This window comes from Berghia stephanieae, chromosome 3 (assembly GCF_034508935.2).
Source record: "Berghia stephanieae isolate SIO BIC M18660-M18661 chromosome 3, UCSD_Bste_1.3, whole genome shotgun sequence".
Lineage (NCBI taxonomy): Eukaryota > Metazoa > Mollusca > Gastropoda > Nudibranchia > Aeolidiidae > Berghia > Berghia stephanieae.
The window spans coordinates 79,895,509-79,907,357 of NC_088362.1; the positions used below are offsets into that span (position 1 = coordinate 79,895,509).

Here is an 11,849-nt window from a genome sequence, read left to right on the forward strand (position 1 = left end):
GAATCCGTGATTAGGGACAAAGTAGTCAAATACTTAATGGAACAAAAGTTGCTGTCTGAATATCAACACGGTTTTATATCAAAACGCTCATGTACCACTAATTTGTTAGCTGCTCTCGACTCTTGGACTAGGTATTTGGACAGTGGCATACCTGTTGATGCAGTGTACCTTGATTTCGCCAAAGCATTTGACAGTGTTCCACATCAACGCCTTATTAAGAAACTTGGATCATATGGCATCAGTTCATGTTTGCTAGCTTGGATCTCAGATTTCCTGATTGGGAGAAGACAGCGTGTTAGGGTGAACGGCAGTTTTTCGGATTGGGCACCAGTATCGAGTGGTGTTCCGCAGGGAAGCTGCCTTGGTCCAGTTTTGTTTGTAATATTTATTAACGATCTTCCAGACGTTGTGGACTCTCTGTGTCAAATGTATGCAGATGACACTAAGGTGTTCTCTAGAGTAGACAAGGAAGAGTTCATAACTCAGCTCCAAAGTGATCTTGACAGCTTGGTACAGTGGGCTGATAAATGGCAGCTTAGGTTTAATGCAGACAAGTGCCATGTCTTGCACTTGGGATATAGAAACCCGCACCATCAGTACACAATGAGAAATCATGACTCTAGCGAGACTGTCATACTTCAGCCTACTGAAGAGGAAAAAGATTTAGGTGTGTTAGTAGATCAGGAACTGAAGTTCTCTAAGCACATAGAAACCCAAGTAAATAAAGCAAACAGAATCGTTGGCCTCATTAGGAGGTCGTTCACTCATCTTGATAGAGATAACATGAGACAATTGTTCACTGCACTTGTACGTCCCCACTTGGAATTTGGCAATGTAGCATGGGCACCACGACTACAGAAAAACAAAGACCTCATAGAAAGTGTTCTAAAACGCGCAACTCGGGTCATTCCGGGATTCAAAGATCTAGAATACACAGAAAGACTGAAAAAGATAAGAATACCTAGCAAGCAGTATAGGAGAGACAGAGGAGACCTAATTGAAGCGTACAAATACACACATAATTTATACTCTGTTAGCACGAGCCCTCTAAATCTTGATTCCACCAGCACCACCAGAGGACACAAATTCAAACTCTCCAAAGAAAGGTGTTCTCTAAACCTTAGGCAGAACTTTTTCTCAGTTAGGGTAGTCGACAAATGGAACCGCCTGCCTGCAACAGTTGTCGACGCCCCTTCATTGCAGGCATTCAAGTGCCGTCTTGATGCTCATTGTGAAACAGAAAAATACTGTTTGTAAAGTTAAATTCAGACACCTCCTTCCACTATGTGGCATGCCCAGTTTTGAGAGACTTGAATTATATACGTTCACGAATGCACAAGAGCAGATAAAAGGCTGTAAAAGCCTACATGAATCTGGACTTATATCATATCATTATCATATCATATAATAAATTCCATTTAATCTTCCTCAGGGGAGTTTGTCTTTGAGATCTAGCTCCAAAATGACAGAGAGAAATCGGGTATTAGCAGCAGAAAAAAATAGTAGTTCATTAATCCCACAAGACCTATGAACCCTGAGCTTTACTGATTTCTGAAGATTTACACAGACTGTAAAATTGTTTGCTACCCTTTTTATAGGTTCCCAAAAATTACAAAGTCAAAGCCTTGATTAAACCGGAGATTGAAAAGAATCCCATTGTTTATGTGGCGAGTTCTCTACAAACTAATATATTGGGACCACTGTCATCAGTGAACCAGTACTGCAAAAACACCCATCGAGAATTAATTTCACGCTCAAGACAAAAAGGGAAATACCAAAAGCAGACCTTGTAACCAGATTTTCCTCTAATTCTATAAGGATATTATATATATATATATATATATATATATATATATATATATATATATATATATATATATATATATATATATATATATATATATATATATATATATATATACTTATCTATTTAATTACTTTTGGTAGCTTCCTTTAGGCTATTTATTGATCTTACTTGTAACGATTGGAAATTCTATGTAAATGTATATTTCATATTTGAAATTGCCTAAAAAGGACCTTTGAATTGAATATATATATTTATTTGTTTGTTTTGTTTGTAAGGGTTTTATAGCGCTTGCAACACATTAAGGTCATATCAGCGCCAGTAAAAAGAAAGAAAAAGTTCTAGAATTACAATTAAAGCACAAAAGAAAAGGTGAGACAAAGGGGAATTGGTTCAAATAGGGAACAGATGTAGATTCCAAGAGCACACCGTCAAAGTGCTTAGTTTGAGATCACCTAAAAGTCTCATCCAGACACAAGCACAGGTCCCAACTAAGAGGAATACACTCAAATGTTTACAAATCATATAATATAATATGTAAACTAAACATAATACAATGCATAATAGAGAGATGATTTACAAGGAAAAATATATCATCTTCCAAAACTATAACTATACATTCGACTGTTTCCCTCCCAGCCAAGGAACTCCGGCAAGGGCCAGGACAAAACCAAGTAATCTCATTCCAAGACAATGACATGAAACAATTGGAAAACGGGTTGGGGGGATAGAAGACAAAGCATGTACCTCCCTGCCCACCATGGGAGGTCAGGATCCCCACCCAGTATATTTATTTATTTACGAGTGTTGATGGGTACTTGTAGATACGAGAGTGCTCGATAATATTATTTAGAGCATGTAAAATAAATAAGAACACCACTGACATTTTTTCGCCAAGACGATCGTTTCAATGCGGATCTTGCATCTCGTCAGTTGACATTAAATCTGTAGTGTACAATGAGTTCGTTGTTGGTTATTTTCGTCCCTATTTTTTATTCTGGTGTGTTTGTTATTATTTGGGCAGTGATTAGTATTGTTATGTAGTGACATGCTGTAGTGTGTTCTCAATGTGTGTGTGTGTGTGGTATATGCTGTTAAAACAACGACGAACTATGGATTTGATTTATCGTCAACCATGGAAATGCTACCTTGAAACGATTGTCCTCACATAATACAATGTGAGTGCCCTTATTTATTTTACATGCTCTAATTAATATTATTGAGCACTCTAGTATCTCCAAGTACCCACCAACACTGTTAAATATATATATATACCTCAAATTCAGGAAAACGCATAACAAATTCCAACAGCACCTCACTACAGACATAAAAAAGATAAACAATGAGACACATCTATTGGTCCCCGAGGACAAAACTAACAACTACTAAAAACTATAAACCGACACATATATCGCACTAATCACCAACCAAATACACAAAGACTACAAAAAAAGCACAGATCAAAGATCTGAGACAATACAAGAAGAAGATAAAAACACAGCAGAGACACTGAATATTAGTGACAGAATAGACACTGCAGCGAGGCAGGAAGCATTCATTACGCTCAAGGACCATAAACCAAGTTTCAGAAACAACCCTTCATGCAGACTAACTAACCCCTACAAAACAGAAATAGGAAAAATTAGCAAAAAAATAACAGAAAGAATTGTAACAAAGAAGAAAGGAAAAACAAAACTAAATTTTGGGAAAAACTCAGATCAAGTCATAGAATGGTTTACTAACAACAACAACAAACAACAGTGCAGTATCAATGAGTTCTACCCATCCATACACGCCACCCTCCTTGACAACGCTCTAGATTTTGCATCCAAACACACAACCGTCACCAGCGAGGAGAGACACATAAAACACACTAAACACATCACACTCAACCATAACAAACATGATGGACAAAAAGCAAATCATATTTCAACATGACTATGTGCTCATTCGATGGTGTTGAAATATGTGATTTGATCAGCTTATACCTGCTATCACAGCTCAACATAACTAATACGCATATCGGTCTCTACATCGTCGATGGATTAACCATATGCAGATACCCCCCTACAGAAATCCCAACAACGTCATCAACTACATAATAAAAACGGCAACCACCCACCAATGATCATAAAAAACATCCCCATCAACATTGCACAACCCATATCTAGATTGTCAAAAGACTCTGAAACTTTCTATAACCCAGCAGGCCCCTACATGAACGCTCTAAAAACAGTGGGCATACAGAACCCTTTGACTACAAACCCATAGACAACAAAAACTGCAACATGCTCCCCAAATCAAGATCGCGCAACATCACATGGTTCAACTCCCCACCCCCACCCTTTCGACAAAAATGTCACAACCAACATAGGACAAAAATTCCTAACATTAGTAAACACCTGCTTCCCTCACGACCACCAACTACAAAAAATCCTCAAAACAGAAACACAATAACGATCAGCTATTAATGCAAACCCATAGACAACAAAAACTGCAACATGCTCCCCAAATCAAGATCGCGCAACATCACATGGTTCAACTCCCCACCCCCACCCTTTCGACAAAAATGTCACAACCAACATAGGACAAACATTCCTAACATTAGTAAACACCTGCTTCCCTCACGACCACCAACTACAAAAAATCCTCAAAACAGAAACACAATAACAATCAGCTATTAATGCATAAACAACATCGAAGACATAATCAAAGCACACAAAAAATGCATCCTCAATACCCATAACCAACAAAACAACACATTGAAAAAACAATGCAACTGTAGGAATAAAGACTTGTGCCCCCTCCAAGGCAAGTGCCTCAAATCATGTGTTATATACAAAGCAACCATAACACAACAACATAGACAAACAGGAAAACTACATCGGACTTGCAGAGGGCCATTTCGAAACAGGATACAACCAACACACCTCAACCTTCAAACACAAACGAAAAAGATCTTCCAACTATGTTGAGCGAACACATCTGGAAACTTAAGGACTCAAACGCACAATACAGCATCACATGGAACATCATCTCAAAACAAAAAAGCTACATAGTAAACATTTTTAAAAAATGCAACCTATGCCTAGAAGAGAATTATCATATATTGAAAAAAAAAACAACCCAAAACACCAAACAGCAAGAGAGAGATATTCAGCACGTGCTTACACGCGAAAAAATGATTACATTACAATACACACTACACAACCCAATAATACAATCACTACCCCAGACGACCCCCCCTCCACCCAACACTATACCACACCCAGCTTGAATACATTTACAAACATCCACACATGCACACACATGCACAACAAACCTACATCAAGAAACACCATTGGACGAACTGACAGAATACAACCAACACTCCTGCCAGACACTAGGACTCCCTGATAATTCCAGATTTGGATGAAAACAACGTTGTTGGAGAATATATATAAACTGGTGGGTTTTTAAGGGAAGAGACATTTAGAAAACGATTTTTATAAAAACATTGATATGTCTATTTCATTCTTAACTGGTTTTATAAACCACATACAATTATGCTAACTATATGTCATGTGAAAAATTAGGTGTGAAAACTTTTTTATCTACATCTGAAGCCACTGCTGACAGAAGGATGGATGTCACTTTTAACAACAACAACAACAATAACAACAACAACAAAAAAAAAAAACACTTCTAAATTGTTATGATTATTTTGAAAATAAAAGTATATAAAAAATGTAGAACTTGACGTTTCTAAGTTACCATTGCCGTCCAACAATTCTCTGATAAAAGTATTCATCATGAGATGATCAGACTTCTTTCGCGTCTTTTCATCAGTACTGTTTGCCAGTTGAACTTGTTCCCAGAATGCTGTCTTAATTTTCTCTATGGTCTTGTCTGTCAAGATTAAAGGATCAAGAACTGAATCCAACTGAAAATAGGAGAAGGAAATAAAAAAGGATGAGAAAAAAATCTCTTTACAAAAAATTCAATTAATTTTACAAGTTGATATTAGCTCGAGATATTTCTTGTTTTAAGAAGGCCTGGTGAGAATATCTTCAAAGTTTTATGAACACTTTAAAATCAAATGTTAATGTATTTAACACAAGAATTGAGTATACCAGTTACACTTTCATTTTAAAATGTGTATTATCATTGTTTTGATCATAAACGGTGCTTGAATACCATTTAACAAAATTAAAAATAAATTTTTTAAATCAAATGCCAATTTCCTACTGCTCAAGAACACAGATGCACACATCTAGTTTTGATTTTAATTAAAATCAAATACATGTGATATTGCTGAAGAGTTTTGAATAACCAAATTTTTATTTAAGCACACCAAAATCTACAAGCACTTAAAAATTAGTAGATCTACATCTTGCGATGTTAAAAAAAAAACAACAAAAAAAAAAAAACAAAAAAAAAACAAAAATAAAAAACAACAACAACAAACAAAGAAGGTATTAACCACAATACGATAAAATTTAGAATGATGTTTAGAGAAACAACTGATTTTTCAAATGAAATAATAAAGTGAAAGAGGCTGTTATTGTTTTCCCAGATATTCCAACATATAAGACTATACATATCCATAATTGTCCCCATTGGACATGGCATTGCCTGATATCAGTTAACCTCCACTGACCTCAGACAGGTAGCAAACATGGAAGATTAATGAACCTTTGAGAGTTCCATTCACTGATAAACTTCTTTTGCTGTGGTTCCATATGAATAAGCGCTGATTCCATGCAAAGACGTGTTCTGATTGGTCGGTAACAAAGAATCTCATTGAGGGGGGGTGTGTGGGGAGGTGTATTTTTATTGGTTAAGAGTATGAAATGACAATAGTCGAGTATCAAGCATCGGTATCAACTGTCACTGAACAGCAGTTTTACTAAAATGTATGCCGTTAATTTGGGGTTTTCATTACTAATAAAATATAGGACAAAAATCGGGACCAGAGGTCATTGTCCCTCTCCACGGATGTCGTTATCCAGAGGTTGCACTGTAAATAATTTGTCCACAAACCTACCTGAGTTTTTTTTAATAGAAAAAGGACGAAAGTAAGCTATGTTATTTCTAAAATTCAGATAACTTAAAACATTAACAGCAACTTATTAGCATTTGAGAAATAATACAATAATTCACAACCAAAAGTAGAGAAAGTCCCATCAATGTTAGTTATCAACATCATTTATAAAATATGTTGACAACTAATAGCATCTTCTTCTTCTTCCAGTGTCATCTCATGGGTTGAGGTCGACTTGAAATGACACGCCAATCTTCCCTGTTGACGGCTTGCTGACTGCATTCGGCTGCCGACAATCCTGTCCATGTCCTCACATCATCTATCCAAGTTCTTGCTGGCCTGCCTCTTCCTCTTTTCCCCTCAACTCTACCCTCAAGAATGTCCTTGTTGACGGTTTGATGGCGTCTTAGGTGTCCAAAATACCTTAGTTTTCTTGTTTTTATTACTTTCATTAGGGTCGGTCTGATATCAAGGATGTCACTGACTTCTTGATTTGTTTTCTTTTCTTTCCAACTGATTTTTCCAAGGCGACGGAAAGTCCACATTTCAATAGCATATGAAAGCAAAAATAGATAACAAGAAATATATACAAACTCATCCCTAATCCACTCACCTGCTCCCTCTTCTCTCCAGTAATGTATTTACTTGTGTCAAGCTTTGGAAAACGCATCTTCTTAACTTATTATTGCAAAATTTCTTGAGCTGAAATTATATAAATGTCAAAGAGTGAGTGGCAATAGTGAGTGACATATAATGCTTAGTATTGTATAATCTCAGCACCGGATTTGTTAATAAAAAAAAAAGTATTGCTTGTGGAATGGGATAAAACAGTCTTTATAAAGGCAAATTGTTGAATACAATCTGAATCATTCATAAAACTTATATTGTCATTATTGATTAGTGTGTTGCAGTGCAACCTTCCACTCTCAACAGCAATATAAATTTTGTTCAAAAAGTTCAAACCTTGGACTGGGATTACCCTTAGTATAGGCATTTTTCAAATAGGGTGGTAGAAGACACAGTAAGTAACCTCCAGTCCACCGTGGAAAGTCAAAAGATCTCACATAACGGACATGAAATTCCCCGGTTCAAATCCCAATGGGAGACCAATTTTTTTCAAGATTAAAGAAACCCCTTTTATTTCAAATTTAGTTAATTGTTTAAGTTTATTACTTTATATTTATTTATTGTTGTTGTTCTTCTTTTTATATTATTATTATTATTATTATTATTATTATTATTATTATCTATCATCATTATCATCATTATTATTATCATTATTATCATATTATTATCATTTTATATTATCATATCATTATTATCATCATCATCAATAATATTCATTATTTATCATTATTATTTTTCATTTATATTATCATCATCATCGCTATTATTATTATTATTATTATTATTATATTATTATTATTATTATTATTATTATCATTATCATTATTATCATTATTACTATTATTATTATCATTATTATTATTATTATTATAATTATTATATTATTGCTCTCATGTAAATAATAAATAAGAGGTAACAACAGTAAACTTACTTGGTGTAAACAGCGCAAAAATTTCTGAGCAATACCTTCGACATAGCATTGCCATTTTTGAGCGACACCTAACACCCGCCTTTCATTAATGTGCACTGAGAATAATACTCTATTTGGCTGAGTTGGTTGATTTCTATTTTTTTAAAAACATCTTTATAAGAAAAAATTTCTTCTGGAAAAAAGAAAATTAAGACATGCAATCACTTATTTAAAGGCAAAAGTAAATGAGGAAACCAAGCTGAAATAATAAATAAACTTAATCATATAAACCATTGTACAGCACATTTTCCCCAAATTTTAAAAGCATAATATAAAAACGAAAACAAAACTGAATAGATTTCACTTTTCCACAACACAAAAAGAACTGTCGGGTATTACTGATTCACCTCTTGGTCCACAATGGGGGTTAAAAGAAAAGCAAAACACACAATTTAAGGGGGGAAAAAATACAAATTATGCGGATACAGCCGCTTATTCATCGCCATTGTGAACATAGATTCTGACCGACGTTTTCACTTACGGGCCTAGTTTAACATTGTTGTAATGGACAATATTTTGCGTCATATTTGTTAAAATTTATTTTAGATTCCCATTACAAAATGAGTCAATAAGGAATTGGGTTATCAGACCTACAAATAAGTGCAAATCGATTCTGACCATTTATGGATTAGACGTATGCGTAGTTTTAAACTAAAAATAATGCAGAATAAAATATATAATATAAGGAAATAAATATACAAGTTAAATGCACTCAAGATGCACTGAAGAGTGATTATTTGTTGTGCATGTGTGCGCGAGAGGGACATGCACTCATGCACGCACGCACGCACACATACGCGCACGCACGCACAGAGAGCAAGAGCGAGAGCGAGAGAGAGAGAGAGAGAGAGAGAGAGAGAGAGAGAGAGAGAGAGAGAGAGAGAGAGAGAGAGAGAGAGAGAGAGAGAGAGAGAGAGAGAGAGAGCTCGATACGTTGGTAATATTATTACCTATTAGAACGACAACAGTGATTATAGTGAGTGCGGTATGTAGAGTTCATATCTTGAAACCTGGGAATTCTCTTCATGGTTATCTTAATTTTATTGTTACGAGTTTTCTTTCTTTATACAAGAGCCATTCATAATAATTGAATACTATTATTGCCGTTACTTTGAATTTGATGAGCGCTTAACTATTTTAATTTAAATAACTCGCAGGGGTAAACGTGCTTTCCAGTAAGTTTCCAGGAAAATTCAATCTAAAGACGGGACATGACCCGGTTTCACTGATAAGAAAGTTAGAACATAAAAATAAGTCATTCAACAAACCTTGAAAATTGTTCAGCTGTAAAAAGGGAGTATAGCGACCACCAAGTTTCCTCTTAACTATATGACTATGTATGTGAATGTGGTCCTCAGCACAGCCCTCAGTCAAATTGCCCAGCGGCTGGGCACTGGGCAGCGGTTATCTTTAGTACCCTCAAGTCAATGAACTCGTCCGTTGTGACCTCATGTGAACTTCGGTGAACTTCATTCTGTCAATTATTTCGAAGAATTTTCATCACTATTAGCCAGAGCTGCCAGGTGGTCAAATTAATCAAAATTAACCACACTAATTTTTTTTTCAATTTATATTTTTAAAAAATTAATAGTAAATGTTTTTCATCGACTAGTCGATTTTTCCAAGGGGTCAAGGCGGCGTATACTATCTAAGGGTCAAGGTCTTTGTTTTGTTGTGTTTGTGTGAGCCCTAGCTGGCAATGACCCGTTTTCATGACCTGCCATGTAACATACATTCATTAGGTCTCATATCCGAACGCAATTTATGGGCCTAGTTTAACATTGTTGTAGTGGACACTATTTTGCGGACCTGCACGTCGCACCTACCCATTTTCGTTTATTTATTATTTTTTCCATAGCCATTTATTGTTTTTGTCTGGGTTTTTTTTTTTGTTATTATTATTATTATTATTATTTTATTTTTAAATTATTATTATTATTATTATTATTATTATTATTATATTATATTATTATTATTATTATTATATTATTATTTTGCTCCCGTGATATCATATTATTTTAGGATATTAATATTTTTTTTCAAAAACAGGGGGTCGATATTTTGATGTTTTCCAATCAACATGTAGTCGTAACCGACGTCATCTTATTTTACCTAGATTGTAAATCTTTTCCTGCCCCCCCCCCCCCCCCCCCCCCCCCCCTTCTAAATAAAACGGTACTGTCTGTTGCATTTAATGCGATTAAAAGAAGTTAGTTCCAATAACAGCAATTCGATCATTCGATAGACAATTTCTCACGAATGTACATAAATATGACGCAATTTTTGTGTTGGATTTAGAAATGTGTTCACGGGTTTGGTGATCGTGGTCGGTCGTTTACTGTTATTTCAGTGATGAAATCGTGACAAAATAAATAAGATGATTCTTTGTTATTTTGTGACTGGATTGTTGAGAACTAAAGGAACATTTACTATTATTTCAGTGATGAAATCGTGACAAAATAAAGATGAACCTTGGTTATTTTGTGACTGGGTTATTGGGAACTAAAGTAATAATTACCATTTGGAACAATAGTCACTGAATCTGAACCTTCCTTTATGTCCACCTTCACTCATGAAGATATTGACATGAACAAGAACATGAGGTTGAAGTGGGTGCAGATGTAACTTCCTGCGGTAAATTGTTCCAATCTGAGATGGTTCTGGGGTAAAATGAGAGTTTTATGAGATCTTTGGTGGATGTTAGGGGTATGAAACTGTCCATGTGGGAAGTCCTAGATGTTCGTGTCGGTGTTTGGGGTCAGGATTTGAAATAACCACCAGGTTGTTGTTTATCTTATACATCACGGATGGTCAGATGTACTGCTACTCTCCTATTTTGGAGTGATTTCCATTCAAGTTGATTAATCATGCTGCTCACATTTGATGTTTCCTCGTAATTTCCCTTAACATATAATACATCTACCATTGAGATTAGTCACCACTGCCCAATTGGAGACAGCGATATATAGAGAGACGCGAAACTTCTGGTCGGTTTTAATAGAAGAAGATGCGTATCTATGTCGGGTCGAGTCAAGTCGGTAAACATCCTTTCGCTCATAATGTTCAATGTCATACAATTGAAATGTGGCACTGGTTTTCGCAGCTTTCTATATATATTCAGATAGGATTTCTTCTCACTAAATTCTCTCAGACAATAAACTTTTTGTGTATTTGTACTATTGATAAAGTGGGGAAAAATGGTGTGTATTTCATTTAAACACATACCATCAATACACAAATGCCATGTTTACCGACTTGACATTGAACACCCGCATTGCAATCAATTGGCATGATCTATATTACATTTCCATGTGCTCGAGGTCATTGGTCACATTGGAAAGTGTGCTCAAAATGACTCACATAGTGAAAAGGGTTCACAGTTTGAGAAATATCCAACGTTACAATTTGTCATTTTGCTCAGTATG

General features: G+C 35.4%; 1 protein-coding gene across 1 annotated transcript in view; it reads right to left on the minus strand.

Annotated features, from left to right (window-relative positions):
* LOC144968561 (hexokinase type 2-like) overlaps positions 1 to 9,832 on the minus strand; it is a 24,702-nt gene extending 14,870 nt beyond the window's left edge. Inside the window, exons 1-3 of the mRNA XM_078907037.1 lie at positions 9,693 to 9,832; positions 7,441 to 7,529; positions 5,558 to 5,726 (exon numbers count right to left, since the gene is read on the minus strand). Coding sequence (XP_078763163.1) covers positions 5,558 to 5,726; positions 7,441 to 7,497 — 226 coding nt within the window. The 5' untranslated portion in view covers positions 7,498 to 7,529; positions 9,693 to 9,832. The remainder of the gene's footprint in view (positions 1 to 5,557; positions 5,727 to 7,440; positions 7,530 to 9,692) is intronic.
* Positions 9,833 to 11,849: the final 2,017 nt, after the last annotated feature.